At 44.6% G+C, this 21,733-nt stretch overlaps 1 protein-coding gene across 2 annotated transcripts in view; it reads left to right on the top strand.

Moving 5' to 3' along the window:
- The window catches only part of HIP1 (huntingtin interacting protein 1), a 183,776-nt gene that overhangs the window by 46,824 nt on the left and 115,219 nt on the right, over nucleotides 1–21,733 (top strand). Inside the window, exons 5-8 of one of the 2 annotated variants that reach the window (XM_029613057.1) lie at nucleotides 6,031–6,111; nucleotides 7,892–7,968; nucleotides 8,560–8,621; nucleotides 21,453–21,593. In XM_029613057.1, coding sequence (XP_029468917.1) covers nucleotides 6,031–6,111; nucleotides 7,892–7,968; nucleotides 8,560–8,621; nucleotides 21,453–21,593 — 361 coding nt within the window. Of the gene's footprint in view, nucleotides 1–6,029; nucleotides 6,112–7,875; nucleotides 7,969–8,559; nucleotides 8,622–21,452; nucleotides 21,594–21,733 lie in introns of those variants that run through there. The other variant, XM_029613058.1, reaches the window with a different exon arrangement.

The raw sequence follows: 21,733 nt of genomic DNA, 5'->3' as shown, positions 1-21,733 counted from the left end.
TGTAAGAAAGTGTTTCTCCAGAAATCTTTTTTATTGGCCATTCAAACTATTCTAGCAGTCTGGATTTTACCAGATGAGCCACCTAGGACCCAATGGATGCTACATCTTCACAAGCTGCTACAATTTGAATATCTGACTGCAAAAATAAGTCAGAAGGAGGTAAACGGAAGTTTTTGAGTATTTGGAAGGACTATTGGTCAACTCTTTCTAAACCTATGCAAGATCAAATGGGGAAATTGTGATTTCCTTTGCTGGAGCTTGTGGGATGTAACAGCCATAGAGAATCGCCTTGGGCCCACTCCCGAGGGAATCTGGAGATGTCTTTGAGTTCTTGTGAAATACTTGGGAAGTTTGGCGTATTGAGAACATTGCTTGCTTCCTTCCTGCTGAGGACTGAGGGAGGAGGAAGGGGGGGAAGTGATAGGACAATAGTTGTATTAGATAAAGTCGGATACAATGTAGCTATTCATTGTATGAAATATTGTTCTATCTGAAAAACATATGATTGACCTAGTAACATCCTTCAGTTTTACAGTGATTTGCTTCGGTTCCTCTGATTCATCCCCTTCAGTGCCAATGTGGAGCATTGCTCCAAAATCTGTAGAAAGACCTAGGAGGCTTTATCTGATATGTATGTGCAGGGATCCTCAGTCCATTTCTCCTTCCTTCCGTATCTTATACTCTTAGGTGAAAGCTTGTAGAACTTTAGGCTTCTTTTTTTTTTTTTTTTAAACGGCATTTTTCTTCTCCCAGGAAAGTATGTGCGCGTATATGGGACACATAGTAACAGACCCAAAAAGGGGTTGAATGAGCTCAAGTCCGAAACTTGTAACAAGTGGCACCAGTTGTCAAGGCTTCCACCCTGGCTTCTGTCCATTCGTGCATTGTTCGTGTACATTCATAATTCGGCCATAACAAAACATTCACATTCACTTACCTCATTCCTGGACTGAAAAAGGCTGGGAAGCATACAGGCTGAAACTCTTAATATGTCGCCTTGAGAAATTCAGATATCAATAGGTGGACAATAAGTTTGTAGGTGGATGCAATTATGCAGGTGGGGAGAGAAGCTCCTTTTTTTTTTTTTTTTTTTTTTTAAAGCAGCTGAGATGTAATCCTGGTAATGGGGTTAAAATCACAAAAATTACAGAGAGAATCGTACAGTGCCACTGATCCTGCCCCGATCTTCCTCCTTGTACCATATAAACTTCTAAGCTTGTTTAATTCTCTTTAGGCTTTTAGATTGTCCAATTTAATTAAAAGTACTGCTGGTACACTCACAACCAAGTGATGATCTCAGTCACGCAGGGGATCCATTTCCTTGGATCTGTAAAGAGCGTATCCTTTGTACATATGCAAATTCAATGTTTCTGTAATTACACAAGAGAAGAGTATGTGTACATGTATTGGACACATCCCCCTTGCTTTTCTTACTTAGGAGAAGATCTTTGGAATATCAGCCTCCTTGGTAAAAGGAGAGGACCTTCTGGACTTGAAAACCAGAAGACCTTAAGAGATGGATGGGTCCTGCTTCTGTGCATTCCTCTTCAGGCTCTCATTTCCCTTCTCTCAGCACACTCATCTCTTTTCACACTCGGAAACTAGACTCCCTCTAGAGAGATCATTTCTCTCAACGCATTCACGTAGAGGAATAGTCAAATAAGTGTTATCCTGCCCTGCAGAACCATCCACCTACAATGAACAATGATAGAGATTAAGCAGTAGAGATTCTATGAGATGTAACAAGTGCCTGAAACACTGCCCTCAATGAGTTCAAATTTACAAATGAAACATTGTTCAGATGGATTTTTTAAAACTATCTGGGCAACTTGTAGTGCCATACTAAAAGCAGCATCCAAACAAATCCCCAAATCCTTAACTCTCCTGGACGACATGATATCCTCAGAGGCCAACCTAATGAGAGTTGGAAATGACCCCAGCTCATTATACCCACTATTCAATATCTCCATTTTTTGAGGGTTCAACATAAAACATATTCTTCGGTAACCACTGAGAAACAGTTACAAGCGTGAAAGGGCAGCAGCATGATCCTTACCCATTGTCTAAGATATTACTAAGAGTACTCGGTGGATTCAGTGCCAGACAAAACCAGAGCAGTGATGGGGAATCTCCATGAAGTATTCTTTGCTGCATCTCGATATTAAAGATGGCATATATTGTCCATGTTCAGAATTCTTAAGAGTGTAGTCTGCCACATTTTCATGGTAAACTTGATGTACTCAATCAACCCAGGATTCACTCTGTGCCTTTCAAGGCAATGTATTATCCAAGAGTGTGGGATGCTATCAAAAGCTTTTTTTAAAGTCTCTCCATGCTATACTGAGGTTTCGACCTTTGTTGGGGTAATGTCTCCAGATGGGTTGATTTTGCACAGACCTTCACAGGCATGAACCTCACTCATAAACCAGGGTATGCTGAATATGATCTCACTCTCTCAAATTCACTGCTAGTGCTCTTCTTAATACTTGCATTGTGCCAAAGAGAACGTCCTTCTGGAGCTCATAATGTGTTATATGCACAAGCAACGTGTCTTAGATGGGCTTGGAAGTTCTTTTTAATCAGGCCAGTGGCACCCAATACGCTTTGGATTATTTCTGTATCTTTCTACCACATTTTCTTGGTCATTGATTGGGTCATGTAATTCTTCAGGATCCACAGACTAGTCACTTAGTTCTGTCATGTCAAGCTGCAATGCAGTTTGTCCTCTTCTCCTTTGCAATATTCAGTTTTCTTGCATCAAGCTTTTTATCTGTCAGCATAGGAATGTCCTAGGCGATCTAAACTGCTTCATTCTCTACAATTCTCTGAAGGTTGTGATCTTAGTGCTTTTCTGGTGCAATGATGTTATAATGTGAGATCCCTGATTCACTACTGCTGCTACTTAACATTTCTATAGTGCTACTAGGTGCACATAGCACTGTACAGATCCATAAAATAGAGACCATCCCTGCTCCATGGAGCTTACAATCTGTTTGAGACACATGCACAAGGCAGATAATTTATAATAACCTCATAAGTTTTACTGTAAAACATAAACATAAGAGAGTCATGATGAGGAAGAGTCAGTGATTTGGGAATAAAAGCAATGTAGCCTCTGTGTCCCCTTGGTGGCCCTCAGCAATTGATGATGATTATGATGGCAGAAAGCAAAAAGCAAAATGGCTCATCTGTTTGTTCCTGTCTTCATTGTTCTGACTAAGTGTATGTTAGCTATATGAACGTAACTGCCTGCAGGTTATCGATATATAGATCTATATCTGTGGTCCTCTTCCATTTTCGGTAGATATGGGCACACGTTCCCATATTTAACCTGACATCCAGGTCTTCCTCTCTTCTATCACAGCCCATGTCTTTTCCCCAACCTGATTCTGTTCTGTATGAGGGAGTAGTGGCCTTATTGGTATCTCTTCCTCTAGGAGTCTTTCTACTGTTAATGCTAAAGATAAAGTTATTAAATAATACAGAGGCTGATTATTCAAAAGCCATTTAGATGGATAACTAAAAAATGTTATCAGTCTAAATGGCTCATTTGGCATATATAAGGGTTTGGGGGTTTTTTGGGGTTTTTTTTTTTAGTTTTTTCCTCCCTTTTTTAGACAGTGGAGGAGGGAGGGGTAGAGTAATGGGGGGGGGGGGCATCGGGCAGAAGGCCCGCAACTTAGAGGGTTTGGGGTTTTTTTTTTGGAAGGTGGGATACTTACCTGGATATCTCTGAAGATATCTGGGTAAGTAGCGAGTTATCCTGTCACACAAGGCCAGATAACTTCAGGTCTAACCAGCCATATTCTATCATTAGCCAGTTAGGGTTAAAGTTAGCCAGCTATGTGTAACTGGATAACTTTAAACAAGTATGTTCAGCGGGACGTTTATCCTGTTGAATATACTGGCCAAGTTATCTGGCCAACTTTAGCTGGATAACTTGTCCACTAAACGGCCTTCTGAGTATTGCCTCACAATTTTTTTGTCCCAAGATCAGTAATTGTTTCACATTTCATCACAAGGAGCTTCAGCATTCTTTGCCAATCTTTTATTGTTCATTTGTTTCAAGAGCCTTTTGGAGATCTGTTTAGCAATATTTCTCTACTTGTTAATCAGGCCTTGTTCGATTCCTCTCCTATACGCTGTTACAGGCTCTGTGATGGAATGAGGCTCTTTGTCCCAGTTCTCTTTCAGTATTGTAAATGTTCTGCTATTTTCAAGGATTTTTTTCTGGCTCTTTGCTTTAGCCACAAAGGATGTCCTTTTTTATTCTTATATTCCCTTCCAATTCGTATGTGCAATTTTGGGCAGCTAGTAATATCATTGAAAATGCTTCCTATTTTCCTTCAGTGTCTTAATCAATAAACTACAGCTTGGAAGATGACCCAGTCTCTGACTCCAGGTCCAAGGCACCACCCTCCCTCACTGCTGGTGTGAGAGGTTCCTTCTTTCATTACTGACAGCGTGCAAGGCACCGCCCTCCCTCACTGCTGGTGTGAGAGGTGCCGTCCTCCATTACTGACAGCGTGCAAGGCACCGCCGTCCCTCACTGGTGGTCTGCGAGGTTCCTTCTTCCATTACTGACAGCGTGCAAGGCACCGCCCTCCCTCACTGGTGGTCTGCGAGGTTCCTTCTTCCATTACTGACAGCGTGCAAGGCACCGCCCTCCCTCACTGGTGGTCTGCGAGGTTCCTTCTTCCATTACTGACAGCGTGCAAGGCACCGCCCTCCCTCACTGGTGGTCTGCGAGGTTCCTTCTTCCATTACTGACAGCGTGCAAGGCACCGCCCTCCCTCACTGCTGGTGTGAGAGGTTCCTTCTTCCATTACTGACAGCGTGCAAGGCACCGCCCTCCCTCACTGGTGGTCTGCGAGGTTCCTTCTTCCATTACTGACAGCGTGCAAGGCACCGCCCTCCCTCACTGGTGGTCTGCGAGGTTCCTTCTTCCATTACTGACAGCGTGCAAGGCACCGCCCTCCCTCACTGGTGGTCTGCGAGGTTCCTTCTTCCATTACTGACAGCGTGCAAGGCACCGCCCTCCCTCACTGCTGGTGTGAGAGGTTCCTTCTTCCATTACTGACAGCGTGCAAGGCACCGCCCTCCCTCACTGGTGGTCTGCGAGGTTCCTTCTTCCATTACTGACAGCGTGCAAGGCACCGCCCTCCCTCACTGCTGGTGTGAGAGGTTCCTTCTTCCATTACTGACAGCGTGCAAGGCACCGCCCTCCCTCACTGGTGGTCTGCGAGGTTCCTTCTTCCATTACTGACAGCGTGCAAGGCACCGCCCTCCCTCACTGGTGGTCTGCGAGGTTCCTTCTTCCATTACTGACAGCGTGCAAGGCACCGCCCTCCCTCACTGGTGGTCTGCGAGGTTCCTTCTTCCATTACTGACAGCGTGCAAGGCACCGCCCTCCCTCACTGGTGGTCTGCGAGGTTCCTTCTTCCATTACTGACAGCGTGCAAGGCACCGCCCTCCCTCACTGGTGGTCTGCGAGGTTCCTTCTTCCATTACTGACAGCGTGCAAGGCACCGCCCTCCCTCACTGGTGGTCTGCGAGGTTCCTTCTTCCATTACTGACAGCGTGCAAGGCACCGCCCTCCCTTACTGATGGTGTGAGAGGTGCCATCCTCCATTGTTGACAGCGTGCAAAGCTCCATGCTCCCTCACTGGTGGTGTGTGAGATACCATCGTTCATTGCGGACAGCGTGCAAGGCACCGCGTGCTCCTTCACTGGTAGTGTGTGAGATACCATAGTCCATTGCTGACCGCATGCAAGGCACTGCCCTCCCTCACTAGTGGTGCACGAGGTGCCGTCCTCCATTGCTGACAGCGTGCAGGGCACTGCCTTCGATCGCTGGTGGTGTGTAAGCCTGTCATGGAAGGAGGGAAGATATACCTGAAAAATGAGAGCTCTTTTTCCAGAGCTCAGCTTTGCCATTAATAGAACTTTGCTTGCTTCTCTGGAAATCCCAGAGCAGTGCTCACTTTTGTTTTTTTGATGGCTATTTTTCATTTCCTGTTTGTCTGGCAGGGTCATCTGAGTGAGGGGTACGGACAGCTGTGCAGCATCTACCTCAAGCTGCTGAGAACCAAAATGGAATTTCACACAAAAGTAAATGTTTTTTCCTATTAACTGCTTACCCTGTCACTCCACACCTGTCCTCCCAGCCTCCAGTGCTCTTCCCCTTCTCCTCTATCCCTCCCCTACACCCATCTTCCCTTCTTTTGTCCTGTCCTTTGTATCAGTTCTCCTTTCTCTTTCTGTCTTCCTTTCTCCTTTGCTGACATTTAGGCTCGTTTCATAATGAAGCGAAAGTGCCTTTGAGCTTTTTCTCGATCCATTCGTACACATGTCTCATGGCCAGTGTGCACTTCTGTTATTGCTGCCTCTTGCTTCTCTGCCTCTTTCTACCTCAGGCTGTCTCTTCTCCCAGAGGATCTCTCACTCTCTCCCCCACCCCCTCTGTGTGTGTGTGTGTGTGTACATTGTGCCTGCTCCCATGCAACACTCAAAGAACAGCTGCTGCAGGACTGGTCTTTAGAATAAACACACAGCTGGAAGGGTTTTGATTGAATTGCTCAGGTGTGCACGCCCGGTCAGAATGCCAGTCCTTGTGCCTGGGAAAGCTGTCCCTAGCGCTCCACAGAAGCAAGCAGCAGCATGAGAGACTGCTCGCCCCAGCCCCAGTCCTCACGAGCTGTATAAGTGCACCGGAGAGCACTTTGTGAGACCAGTTTCCTAAATGCAACCTACCTCTAGCGCTGCACGGATCAGGCAATAATGGGATTATTAGATACCCTGCGATGAGAAAGACACACTAAGATCTTGTATGAGAGAGGTCATGTGACAGAGGCAGCGCTCCTTCACCTGTCCCTGGGGTATCTTAGATGTATCCCCACTCAGTGTTCCCACGATACCCTGTAAAGGGAGGGGGCGCAGTTTTCAAACTTGTGTCCATTGCGACAAAGACAGTGTGCACTTTTTGCCTGCAGGTTTTGTCCCAGTTTTCAAAGGCAAAATACACTTTCTTTTTTTTGAATGGATAGAAATTTGCTTGAAAAGTACATGCAAAGATTTTAAAATGCAATTTACCTGCATCCTTTGCCTTCCCTGACATAATCACTCACACTGAGGGTAAATTGCTCTGAAAATTGTCTTGTAGGGGGGGCAGTTTTCAAAATGACTTAGGCATGGTTTGTGCATGTAGGTGGTCCTTTAAAAAAAAATAGCCCCGGCAGGTGCGATTGTAAAAATGCGCACCTAACCCCATTACACAGCTGCTTCTAGGCTCCTTTTCAGTAGACCTTCCGGGAGGCCGGGGTAGGGGAAGGGATAGGAATTAAGTGCAGGCTTTTGGATTTTTATGCCGAAGATGTGTTCTGCCGGCAGCAGGCGTAACTTCCTGCCTCTAACGTGTACTCGGGGTCTTTACTGTGGCACTTTCAAAGCGATTTTATGCACAGAAAATTAGTGGCAGTCTTCATGTAACAGGCATGCACAGCCTTTAATGCTCTAAACTTACCCTTTTGGTCCTGTAGGTTTGTCTTGATTAGACTGTAAGCTCTATTGAGTAGGGGCTGTCTCTTTTATGTGTAGTGTACAACACTGCATACACTGATTAGCCCTATAGATGTGATTATAGCAGTAGCTGTAAATGTGTACCTGAAATGCAACTATGATGTAATCTCTCCTCCTCCCTTTCTGCCATTCTTCTGCCCCAGCTCCCTTCCCAATCCCCCTTTCTACCTCATGTAGGTTGACCTTTCTGTAAACATGAGGGTTGTGGTGGTTATGCCTAATCCTAGAAATGTATTTATGGCGTGATCCAAAGATCAGCGAGAAACCAGTGGCTTTACCTTCTTTTTTTTTCTCCTGTCTCACCCTCCTGTAGAACCCGAGGTTTCCTGGGAATCTGCAGATGAGCGACCGACAGCTGGATGAAGCAGGAGAAAATGACGTCAATAACTTGTAAGTGCTGAGTCGGTGAAATCCTTGAGTGCGGTGCTCAGCGATAGAGCGCAGGCAAGGGTCACCCAAGCACCACCACCCTTGTGTATCTCCCATCTGCACCTGCTCTAGAAAAAAAAAAAAGGCCATTTCAATGTCCAGAGTCTAACATGGGACAGAACTCACTGGGTCTTCAGTAAAAAGAGCCCTACAGAAACCGTGCAGGCCATGGGGTCCTTCACAGAAAGGGTGAGGGGAGATCATCTCCCTTTGTGTCCTCTGTAAGGTGATGTATTTATTTAATTTATTTATTTCAAAAGATTTCTTACCCGCCCTTCCATAGTTCAGGGCAGGGTACACTAAAACATCCATAATAGGTTAAAAACAAAACAAAGGAACAATAAATAGATAAAAGTCTCAGCAGGTTACAGGAGATGACATGTAGGCTGCAAATAAATAAGAGGTCTAGAGAGGGAGGGGGATCTAGGTTCAGGTGCACGATCAGGAGTACAGAACATGCACAAGGACGTAAAGGTGGCTGATAAGGCCTGACTGCATTTTTTTTTTTGTGAATGACTAATTGTCCTTCTTTTAACTTAATTTTTGTTGCAGTTTCCAGTTAACCGTGGAGATGTTTGATTATTTGGAGTGTGAACTGAACCTTTTCCAGACTGGTAAGGAAAATTTTGTTGCGTGTATCATTTCCTCTTTATTTACAGATTCCTCTAAAGAGGGATTAGGGGGTTTGGAGGTCAAGGGGGGAGGTCTGATATCACTTTCCTCCAAGGGACAAGCAGATGATCAGCCCCACAAATGGATGATGTCATCCGATGGCCAACGCAGAGCATTTCCACAGCTTGTTCTGGGCATATGCAGATCTTCACGCTTAGCTGCTGCCACGACTTTCCGCCTTCTTCTTCTTTTTTTGTCCACAGAAATGCCAGTGCTAACTGCTGATCTTTATTCCATGTTGTTCTAGTCACATGGGCCTCTTATTGTACACTGGAGTTTTTCTAATTAGGATTTCTTTGGCACTTAAGTTTTCTTTTTGGCATCAGACACCAGCCCCAAGGTGAGGGTATTTTCCCTTTACTTTGGTGTGCTACATTGTTGTGACCCCAGTTGGCCTTTTTTTTTTTTTCACTATAGATTTTAATTTTGCTTCAGCTGTTTTTCTTACCATGGCTGAGAAGTTCATCGGCTTCAAATGACGCTCCCTCACATATTTAAGATGTCCCTTACAGATCATTACAAGGTCTGCATGTATTGTTTGGGACCAGGACATGATGTCCTTGCATGTGACATCTGCTGAAAGATGTCACCCAGGGCCATCAAGTTCTGGCAATTGAGAATCTTGGACACTAGCGCCAGAGAAAAGTTTGGTCCATCAAATTTGGAAAGAAAAACATTGAAGGAGCAATGATGGACCTAGGACCTGCACTGGTCACTGGAGATGCTTCAGCACTGAAGAAGCCTCAAACCGCTTCAGTGGTAAAGCCAAAGCATAGGCCCAGGAGTAGGGAATACTCCCATTCTCATCTCTTGGCACCCAAGAAGAGTTCTTTGGGGTCGATTTCAGATCTGGGGAGTCACATAGCCAAGCAACCAAGGCACACGTCATTGCATCAACATTGGTCTCCTTCATTTCAGCAACCTGAGAGCACAGAAGTTGGAACTAATCAAGATCCACCTCCTAAGCAACTATGTCAGATGGACAACTCATTCTCCCGTTACAAACCACTGCAGCAGTCTTCAAGGATCCAGTCATCTTCCATTGGAACCTTCTCTTTCGCCACCCAGGAGGACCTACCCTTGCCTGCTAAGCCCACTTCAGTTTTAGCCTGAGAGATCTTTGAGAGAAAGCAGGATGAAAGGATTCCTGAGGCTCTCCTTTGGTACCTACAACAGGTATGGGGAGGCCTTAGCCCTAGTACTAAGTGACTTGGCACAGATGTCATCTTTTTGGCATCGAGATTCTGCATCAAGTGAAAGCTGAACAGTTTCAGAGAAAGAAGCCTCTCCAACTACTGAGTGATGCTTTTTCCCAATGGGCAATGAGTCAATTTCAGGGCTCTTAGAGGTCATGATTCTAGGGTAAGTGCCTTTTTAAATCTGAGATCCAGCTCTTTCAGAATATGAGTAGTTCTGGAGGTTCGTTCGTGGATCTGGAAAATCGAGATCTGAAGAGAATTATTCTCCTGATCACCCTTTGGGCCTCTTTCTTCCTCAAGTCCAGAGCATTTCTCCTCCTGAAAATATCTACTTCCTGGCTTTTGGCAGAGAATGGCTCAGACTATTCCCTTTAATTTAAAGATGGTGAATGAGTCCATGGCACCTTTATTCAACTTTCTTAAGGTCCTTGATGCCTCTAAAGTGTTGATGGCCGTGTCCATCACCCAACTTCTTCTTCAGGATGTACAGAAGAGAATTTGGGAGACGCCACTCTTTGTACTTCCTGTGAATAAGTAGGTGGACGCAAAGTATCAAGTCCTGGATTCTGTAAACCCCAGTTTCCACACCAGTCTGTTGTAATTGAAATCATATAGATCATTCAACCTACAATGCTTTTGAAATGGCATTGAGAGTGTCTTATCACAAGAATAAGTGCTCGTAGACTTTCACGGCTGGTAGTCTCTATCATCGGAGGAAATATGCAAGATAGGCCTGCACTCCACACACAATTAAGCTCTGGAATTCAATGCTGGAGGATGTAATTTAAAGCAGTTAGCATAGTTGGGTTTAAAAAGAATTTGGGCAAGTTCCTGGAGGAGAAATCCGTAACTGTTACCGTATTAACCAAGTAGACTTTGGGAATAGCCACTACTTATCACTGCATGATAGCAGCATGGGATCTATTTACTGTTTGGGATCTTGCCAGGAACTGGTGACTTGGATTGGCCACTGTTGGAAACATGGTACTGGGCTTGATGGACCCTCAGTATTGCAATTCTTTTATATGTTCTTAGGTGTTCCCAGCAGTGGCAACATTCTCTTTGGAGATAATGTCAAAGAAACAATAGATCGAATCAGAGAACATTATTCTGCACAGAAGATGCTCTCTACAGTCTCCTCTGATCCACTTTTCACCTCATGGAGGTTTCACAGTGGACCAAGAAGCATTTTTTCCCCTCCAAGAAGAGTCTTTCCTCCATCCATTTACACCTAACAGTAGCAGAGCTCCAGGTCACACCTTTGCGATCGTAGACATTCAAATCTTATACAGCAACTCAGTCAAAACCAGGGTCATGGTTTTCACCGGATCCAGGGTACAGCTCAACATTTAACTTGTTCCACTACAGGAGAAAGGGCAGAGATTTTACTCCAAGTACTTTCTGGTCCCTAAGAAAAACAAAAATTGAGGATAATGTCCTATCCTAGAACTAAAGTCCTTGAATAAGTTTCTCATAAAAGAAAAACTCAAAAATATTTTCCTGGGCTGTGCTCTCTGGATCTCAAGAATGTGTACACCCACATAGAGATAAAACCCACTGACAGGAAGTATCTCAGATTTCTGTAACAATAACACATGTTCATTGGTCTTATTCATCTTCACATGTTTTCGCAAAATATGTGTCATCGCAGTTCTCTGTGCAGGATGGAAGTGTATGTGTTTTCCTTCTTGGACTATTGATTAGTCATGAGCACATCTTGGGTGGGGGCAAAGGAATCCATCTGAAAAATATCAAATTCTAGAGTCGCTAGGGTTTATCTTAAATTACCCAAAATCGAAGCTCAATCCTTCACCTTTATTGGAATTGACTGAAGCTTAGTCCTATACCTTCACAGGGGCTCTGCTAAACATAACTCTGGTGAGATCTTTCCTTTCTGCCAACAGGATCACCAAGCTAATGAGCACGGTGAAGGTAGTGATTTGAAGTCAGTGGACATCAGCTTGGGGTATATTGAGGATGTTGGGCCATATGGCCTCAACAATCTATGCCATTCTCATGGCACATCTCCATGGGGGTCAAACCCAGTGGGCATTAAAGCTGACCTGGTAAGTGCTGTGCACTGCAATGCAGAAGGTCCCTGGTTAAATCTATGGGTCAACTCTTCATCTTCCAGGGTCTGCTGGGGATGCTGCAAAAAACAGCATTCACAGCTCCTGGGGGGGGGAGGGGGTTGTGGTCATGTCCTTGGGGTGATACCTAGTGGCTAGATTTGGGGCCCATGACTGCAGGATTCTGGAAGGAGCCTTGGTAAACGTGTCCCGTAATCTGCCCCTCAGAGCCTCCCCTTCAGCACCAAGCATGCAATACTGATCAGGATGAGTGTTTGAAGCCTATTTTGTTGCTGTTTGCACCAAGTCAAAGCCAGGAGGGTTTGAAGTAGGAAGCCTCTCCTGCCCCTTGGCACCGGCCAACACTGATGCCCCAGGAGATGGCCTTTAGGGTAGGCACCCTCTCAGACCTTTCTTCAGCACATCCTTTCTGAATCGGGGGTCTGAAGAATCCTTTGACCTGCTGAAGTGCCCTGCTCTAAAGAGGCGTAGACTTCTAACCTCCCTTTAGGGACCCATTTTCACCGCAGGCAAAGAACGGATCGGTCCATGGAGATCTCTCCTTCCCCCCTCCTTTTTTCAAAAAATGGCTAAAGCAGTCACAATTCAATAACAACATTGGAAAAAAATACTTAACTCGCAAGTGGAAGTTCATAGTAACAACACCACTGTGTATTTTTTTCATTACTGTTATTGAATTATGAGAGTTTAGTGAAGCAATCTTCTTTGTGTCTACGTGTGTTATACTGATATAAACACATGGAGGTTAAAATTGAAACACTGCTTAGCCGGATAAGTAGGACTTATCCGGCTATGTGGCAGTCACTGAATATGCAGCTACATTCCGCAGTCGCCACTTATCTGGCTTAACTAGTTAGCCAGGCAGGCAGTGGGCATAACTGGGCCGTGCTACATATCTGGCTAATTTAGGGGGATAAATAGCAATATTCAGACGTATCCAGTTATTCATAGCAGGTCTAAATTTATCCGGCTAAGTAGCAGCAAATTCAGGGATATTTAGCAGTATGGCTATGCTGCTGAATATCCCATGTAAGTTAGCAAGATAAGTCTTATTTAGCTAACTCACTTAGCCGGCTATGTCTGAATATTGACCTCAGGGTGACTGCAAAACGTTGTGTATATGCACATTTTTTTTAGCCTGAGAGCATTTGTCAGGAAAAAGACACTGTAAAAAGGTCTCTGGGAGCTATGATTAGAATCCTTGGTGACATCAGGCGTCTTCTTCTGATTTGTTCACCGTTGTAGCTATGATTGCTCCTTAATAATACAGAGGCGTAATTGATTTTTAGATGAGAGATGCATTATCTATGCCAGTCACATAAGTCATGATCGCCTTTCTCTATTTTTACTTGGTGATTCTTCCAGTTATTTTTGCGTATTGATTTTCTATTCCCGAACATCTGCCAGAGCTGGCACAGGTATGCAGAAAGGGGGCCTGGAGGTGAAGAACCCGCTGATTGAGAGGGAGTGACTGTCGGGAACAGGGATGGGGAGGGATGGAGGGAGAGAGAAACATTGATTCTGCAGATGAAAGATAAGTGAGAGGGAGAGCGTGACTGCTGTGGATGGGGTAAAGAGAGAGCGCTGAGAATGGGGGTATGGAGAGGGAGACTACCAGAGTGGGGGACAGAGAGAGGGAAGGGAGTGTTTGAGGTGAGATGAATTGATAAGAGAGAAATTGACAACTGGGGATAATGGGGTTTGATAGAAGGAGAAAGAGAGACTGCTGGGGAGGAGGGGCGGACTAAGAGAGAGAGATACTGACTGCTGAGAATGATGTGGGTTGAGAGAGGAGCGAGGGGTATTGCAGAGAGAGAGAGAGAGTGACTGCTGGGAATGAGGGGTTTGAGAGAGAGAGACTGACTGTTAAGAATGATGTGGACTGAGAGAGAGTGACAGCTGGGAATGAGAACTGAGAGAGAGAATGACAGCGGGAATCAGGAAGTTTGATAGAAAGAGAGAGTGTGCTGGGAATAAGGGGATTTGCTAGAGCGTATGGCTGAAGGGGTTTTAATTTAATTAAAAATATTTATTACTCCCTCTGTCTAAAATCTTAGGTGAGTTACAACAAAACCATTCATAAAAACAAATCATAGAACAGATATCATGAAGCAAAATAGAAGGAGGGTGGGAGACAGAGAGAGAGAGAGAGAGATTTAGAGTGACCTCTGGGAATGACAGGGAAGGAGAAAATTGATGTGTGTCTAGATTTACGACAGGGCTGCAGCTCTCAAAATATTTTGGACAAAGAAAACAAAAACCATGAAATGGCTCTTGCGTTCTGAAAGTTTGCAGACACCCCCCCCCCCCCCGCCCTAGATAGTGGCTGCGGATTTTGGTTCATGATTTCTCAGCCCATCTTTGATTCTCTTTGTATTTGCTTTCCAAAGCGACTTCTTTTGTACAGAACGTGGGGGGTGTGAAGACAGCCAGGAGGAGACTGTGGTGAAAGGCACGACCACAGCATAAAGTGCCACAAATGAACAGGGTGTGACACCAAGAGCACATCTGCTATACTCCCAGGTCACAATCACTTTTACACACTGGCCCACGACAGGCCTGCTGTTCCCAGTTCCCCATCGGTTTTCACACAGAAAAGCACGCTAGAAACCTGAGGTTTACTGTACTGCTTCTAGTACTCAGTAACATGGGCCTTACTGATGCCAGCTACTGCCCGGCAAACCCCTCCTGGCCTTTTTAACCAGTTAAGCTTTGCAGCAGTGTGAGCCAATTTATGGAAAAGGGATTTTTGCAGCAGCAAACTGAGGAACAAATAGCAGCCTGTCAGAGACATTTCATTTCATCACCGGAAGGAGGAACAGGATGAATGTCAGAGTCTCTGAAGAGCAGAAGGAACTGCTGCTGAGGTTACTGTGAAAGGTTAGCACAGGTCAGCAGTGAGGAACATTTTAGAGTTTTACCCTTTTTTAAATGCTATGTTCATTTGTGTATTTGTGTGTATGTATGTGCATTTATGTGTGTGTGTATGTATGTGCATTTATGTGTGTGTGTATGTGTGTGCATGTATGTATGTGCATTTGTGTGTGGGTGCATGTGCATTTATGTGTGTGTGTATGTATGTGTATGTATGTATGTGCATTTATGTGTGTGTGTGTGTATGTGTTCCATGTTTCAGATACAGGGAAACCAGCGTGGAAAAGTACTAAGAAGAGGGAGGAGGTTTTCTAACCTGGGCACTGGAATAAAACAGAAGGGTTTCACCAAGACTTTTTTTTTTTCCTTTTGAATAAATATAGAAAGAAACAGTCATAATAGGCTATGAACAGCAAAAACCCTACTGTGGGAGCGGAGGCTGAGCAGAGGGCATGATGTCAGCTGTTTTCCACTCTGTGCTGGTTATTCTTAGACCAAAAGCCTGGCTTCATGTCAGAGAAAACTGTGCTTAGCACCACTGCTTGCCAGGGCCCCGGTGCCTCTCCTCCCTGACTCCCCCCTTCCTCCTGCCGGTGCTCAGTGCCTCCATCCATCTGTGCTCAACACCTGCCTCCTAGATGCATCTTCCCTCCCTCCCTCTCTGCTCCGCACCTCTCCTCCATTAAAAAGTCCTCCCTCTCTGCTCCGCACCTCTCCTCCATGAAACGTCCCATTTCCGTGCTCCGCACCTCTCCTCCTCTTTGTTCTCTGCACCTCTTCTCCCTGTCACCTGCTCTTCTGTCCCTGTCTTGTGTTCAGCGTCTATCGTACATGATACCCGGGGTTAACAGCTGTCAGTAAATTTACCGAGACAGTTACAAAAAAAAAAAAAAAAAAAAAAGTCAATAAAAATGTTGAGTGATGGGGCCTGTGCCTGGTGCTGTGAGGGTTTGCATTACTTGCTCATTGGGGATTGTAGCATGGAGCATAAAGGGGTAGTAATTATTAAACCCAACTATGCCAACTGCTTTCAGATCCTCTGGCAACAAATTTCACAGTTTAATTGTGCACGTGGTCATCTGCCTCGGTACACAGGAATTCACCCAAACACCGCTTCACCATAACAGAAAGGGTAACTGTTTACCCCTTCCACCCCACTCAAGACTTTAGACCTTGGTGATATCTCCTCCAGGCTGAAGAACCCTAACTTGTTTAGCCCTTCCATCCCCTTTATCAGTTTTCTTGTCCTCCTCTGCCCCTTTTCTAGTTCCACCATGTCTTTTGTGAGATGGGGGCGACCAGAACTTCCCACCATACTTAAGGTGTGGTCACACCATGAAGGAATGATGATGTTTTCTGTTTTATTCTCCATTCCTTTCCTATTAAATTCCTCACATTGTCTTTGCTTTTTTTTTGGCCACCACCATGCACAGGGCTGAGGATTTCAACATATTGTCCACAGTGATTCCAAGATCCTTTTCTTGGGTGGTGACTCCTAATATGGAAACGAATGACATACGCCATATTGGCTTGCATGGGTTGTGAATTTCACATTTGTAGATCATTTAAATCCACTCCCCTAGGGGAGTGAAAGAGTCCATGCCCAGTTCCTCATGCATGAAAACACTGCAGGCATTTAGATGTCGGGGAACCTGCCATTACATCTGATTTTTCCCATGGCTTGGATGTGTCCTGGAGCTTCAGAAAAAAAAACCAGATTGCTTCATGTCAGACCGGAGCTTTCCCGACAATGTGGTATTTTAGTTTCCCTCTGTGCCCTCTGCTTTTATCTGTAAGAGACTAAGATAAGCCTTCTTCAGTCTCTGAGCTGTCCTGCAGTTCATATATTGCATTTCTCATGTCGTATCTATGGGATAAATGCTTGGTCCATAAGCCCCATGAGAAGAAGAGTGCCATGTCCAGCTCTGAGTCACACCCTGTGCTTCTTGTTTCCCTGTTCAGCGACGGCAGATAAAAAAACAAAAAGTCATGTCTTGTCAGGTCTGCCCAGCAGTGATTTTTATGCATCAAATTCCCAGCTGGAACCCACTCCCAGTCCTGCTGCGTCCCCTCTAGAGTTGCAGCTGCTGCTCTGTGTGCAGGCCTCCCCATGCCTTTGAGGAGGCCCGGTGCAGCCAGATCTCTGCTGCCTTGGGCTGACACTGTTAACGTTGCCGATAGGACCAAGCCTTGCTATGGACAAGCAGCACCTCCTGAAAATGCTCCTGTGCTTGCCTGATGCTCGAGCCCATTCCCTAAAGTCTGGAAATCACCCTGCACTTTACTGACTTCATGTCATCAATCTCTTTAGATCTGTTTGTGAAAGTAAACGCCACGGAATGAATTCAGTAGGAGAATTTATGTGAAAAATGGAGACGTGCAACTTCCCACAACTTTTCTCTGGTTTAAAATAAATAAATGAAACAGTGGATTGTAATTGCATAAAAGGGAGAAAGTTCTCCATGTTTCGTTACATTTTCTGGTGAAACAGTTCACAGAACAGCCGGGGGGGCCATAGATCCAAAAAATCAAGTTCGTACAAACAGTCAAGCAATGTGGCAGAAAACCAGTTGCCTTTATAGCTTTCAGCGGCTGTCTTATAAAATCCCTTGCTGAGGTTTTCTGTAATCCCGGAGCAGGCGGTTCCATGGGTCTCCTGTGGACTCGCAGGCCGCTCTCCTGGGCCTCTTCGGCCTCTGCTTTAAATGATAACAAAGCCCCTGACTTCTCAGCAACTGAAGATAACTTTATTGGCAAGACAAGAGGGGGGGGGAAAATGACAAATTATAATAGTAAAGTTACGGGTTTCAGAAAATAAAATAACAAGGACAATCCCCAGGCTTGGGTGCTGATCCGTATTGTGGCTAGGCAGATGACGTTTCTGGCCTGGTGGCAGGATGCCACGGATTTTGCTGCTCTGGCTGCCGTTTCTCCGGTTTCCTCCAGGATTATGCTGAGCTTTATCAGGCTCTTTTTTTTTTTTTGGGAAGTCTCTGATTTTATCTGCTTTGAGAATTGTGTGTCCCTGATATTTTTGTATTTTGCACAGCAGAAGAGGAGGAGAAGCATTTCTGTTTCTTCAGGGTTGCATGGCCTACAGCTTTTCTCTGTGTGTTTCTGTTTGTAGTTTGTGGTCACTTTATTTCGTATTTGGTGAGGGCCTGTCTGTGGTTTGCATGTGGGACTGAGGTGAAGTATTCTACTAGCATGCAGTTTCTCTTAGGCGTGTGCAGAGCAAAACTGTTAGTTTTGTTTCTGTTTCATTTATTTATTTATTTTTAATTTTCCATTTACTTTAGGGTTTTTTGGTTTTGGAAAATAGTGTGTGCTATTTTCCAATACCTAAAAAAGAGGAAACAAAATTGTCACTCCCAACAAATATCCCACTTCAGGGGTCTCCAGAGACCCCTTGTCCCACCAGCTTGCTGGCTATGATGGTAGTTGAAGTTCCTCCAGAAAAGGTTACAGCTATGACAAAAAACCTTGGTCACAGGTCACCGCCCCCCCCCCCCCCAAACTCACCCATTTCTTAAACAATAGCACCCCCTGCCCCCCAGACTTACCAAATCTGCCCTGGTGGTCTAGTGGGAGCCTGGAGCAGGCGCTATGCTCTGGGCCCAGCAGCTGCCGTTTTCAGAAATGGCATTGGTAGCCCCTGTCACATGATAGGGACAAAGGGCCAGCCGGCACCATTTTGGAAAATGGCAGCCACTGGGTCCTGGGAGCAGGGGTTGCTCTGGGCCTCCACTAGACCTCCAGGGCAGATTTGGTAAGATTTGCAGAGGGGTCAGGAAAGTGAACAGTGGGGAGGGGTTGGAAGTTTGGTGGCAGAACCTGTGATCAAGATTTTTGCATTACTTTAACCTTTTCTGGGGGAACTTCAACCACATTCAGGGGCAGTGGGAAGGGGATGGGGAGTCTCTGGATACCTCTGGGTTGGGATATTTATCAGGTGAACCAGCGCATACTGTTTGCAAATAGTATGCACCATAAATGATAGAAAATAAAACACGATATTTCATATTTTTTTCTATTATTTAGTTTTAAAAACAACATGAAACGACATAGACAATGTTAATGATATTGTCTATGTTGTTTCAAACAAAAGTACACCCCTAATTTCTGTGTAGGGATCTTTTAACAGTCCAGCTTATTCTGTTTTCCAGTATGCACCTCTGAATAGAAAGTGTGTTGGTGTTCCATAACACATTGTAATATTTCCATTGCCTTCTTTTTGTAGACTGGGTTGTTGCTGTTTGAGTTCTGGTTGTTAGTGCTGGTTTGGTATGGCGTGTTTGCCACATAAGTGTGTTTGTTTTTTTGCAGGTTTTTGTGTTACTTCTGAGTGCCTGGTAGTGGAGGGAGTTTGTGTCACAGTTATTGAGATGACACCAGAATTTGAATATTTTTTTGTATGATGTGCACTAAGGGGAAGCGTCCTAATTCTGCTCTGCATTCGCTATTAGGGGTATTTCTGTGGACACTGAGGGGGCAATATTCAACCAGCAGATTGCTGCATTACTAGGACTTATCCGGCTATTTAGTTAACTGGATTAAAGGTGGGTGGGCAACGGGAGGATCGGGGCGGGTTACTTAACCAGATAACTTATCCAGCTAAGTAGCAATATTTACGTTTCAGGAAACATTTTGCATATTGGTTTGGGTTTTTCACAGCTGTAAGAAATTAGAGAAAGTTTAGCTAGGACAAAGAGTCCTGTCAAACTCTTGGAAGCTGAATTCCCTATGGCAGTGCAGGTACTTGCACCATGTCACAGGCCTAAACTTCCTTTAGATTAATGCCCCATGCAGATGGGACTGCATCCAAGGCCTTTTCAGCATCCATCATATTACTAATGGCTCATGATTTAATTGGGCTAATTCTATTATATTAAATGAAACAATCTTTGAATATCTAATGCACTGCCCTGCTCTGGTATAAATCCTGATTGGTTTGAATGGAAGACAGCGTCTATGAATGTAATAAGCCTTTTTGAAATGATTTTTAATCCTTCAGAACATGTTAGATAACATTTGATTACATTTTATTACATTGTTGCTGTTTGTTCATTTTGTGTTTTAAGTTAGATTTGATGGTGTTTGGTTTTCTTATGAATAATATTTATGTATTCTGTAACCAGCCTAGCGCTAAAAGTCATTTAAAATAAATAAATAATTGGGTCAATAAGACCAGTATTCCCTTCCATTCCTGATTTTGTCCCATCTTGAAGTAACTACATTGGTTTGTGTGCTGTTCTTTTCAGCTGGCCTGGCCCTTCTTAGTATTGCTTACTGTAACCATGCCATCTTCCCTTCTAGCTAGCCACCAAGCCAAGCTAAAGGTTTTCCAGTGTTGTATTCATGGCCCTGGGATCTGCTTTCCCCTTTCAAGGCTATTTTTCCTTTGGCCTTGAGGTGGATGTGTAATACTTTAGATTTGCCAGAGGCCATTTCAGTTCATCAGCTTGTACTCTTGTAAGGGAGCAAACCCAAGGTCACTGTCATCACTGAGAAAGCTTGTAACTTCTGGCAGCTGCTAAAAATGCAGCTTTTCCCTAATCTATATCCCCAGAATGGTCCTTTTAAATGAGAATGCGGATTTCCATCTCCGGGCCAGAGTGAAGTAAGTTTCTAGCGTCCATTTCCCGAGTAATCATTTGGTTTGAGGGAAACATTCATAGGTGTGTAGCCAGATACATAGAAACATGGAACATGACGGCAGATAAAGACCATCCATATAAACTGTTCAGCTTTTACAGCCGCGAAGAACAATTCCTCTGGTCGAGTGCATTCGGTGTCATGTACTCTCCCAGGATAAATCTATTCTGGTAACAGAGGAGGTGAAGCAGTAAGCTTCCTTGTCTGGGTTGTAGGTCTGTCCAAATCTCCAATCTAAAGCCTCTGCTGTAGTGTTTTCAGAACTGTATCGACTGTTTCATCTATCCTTGCTCATTTGTAGTATGGCATGAGGCCAGACTCTTAGCAGCCGGAGTCTGATGCCTATTTCCAATATCAGATTAGAAATATTTCATAGAGTTTGGAAACTGAGGCAGCTATATAACTACCAATGTGAACACAGTGCCCTCTGGTGTCTGTCTGTATCTTTTCACAGAAATAAGAAAACTTCTTCATTGGACTAATTTAATACACTTCCTGACTAGCTCCCTTCCTCAGATCAGAATAGAAAGTGCAAAAGATGACATTTACCAGAAAATATAAGTGAATCATTAGGGTGAAGAGGAAGAAGTGAGTGGGGTTGATGGATGATCAGAAGGCGACAGTATAATTTTATGGCTCATGAATTAAGGAACATGGTCTTTGTTTAGTGCTTTTTTGACAGTTCCAAAGAGTCTGCTCATTCCTGGAACTGTCAATAAAAGGACTGGGCAAAGACCATGGATTTCATAGAGTGCAGAGGCACCCAAATAAGAATTGAATAGGCATAAGGAAAGAGAGGCTGCATGGATGCTTCTAGAAAGGGTCTGATAACTAGATGGAAAGAAGTAAAGAGAGGGATCTCGTGTGGAGGATATTCAGTTGTAGATAATCTAAAAGTGAAGCCACACCACCTAAGAGAATTTCTCTCTCTCTCTCTCTCTCTGTCTGATTTCAGTGTTTAAGTCCTTGGACATGTCTCGCTCTGTGTCCGTCACTGCGGCAGGCCAGTGCCGCCTGGCACCCCTCATTCAGGTCATCCTGGATTGCAGCCATTTATATGACTACACGGTCAAACTTCTCTTCAAACTGCACTCCTGTAAGTAGAGCGTCGCCTGGTGCGGCGAGGCAGGCTCCTCAGGCAGTCCATGCACACCAATCTGGGAGGAAGCAAATTTAGAGACTGCTCTGCAGTATAGAAAGTAGAGTCTGTGAGTGGTAACCAGTAATTTGAATGAA

Source organism: Rhinatrema bivittatum, chromosome 8 (assembly GCF_901001135.1).
Source record: "Rhinatrema bivittatum chromosome 8, aRhiBiv1.1, whole genome shotgun sequence".
Lineage (NCBI taxonomy): Eukaryota > Metazoa > Chordata > Amphibia > Gymnophiona > Rhinatrematidae > Rhinatrema > Rhinatrema bivittatum.
Note: the sequence above shows the minus strand (reverse complement) of the source record. Positions and strands in the feature narration are given on the sequence as shown.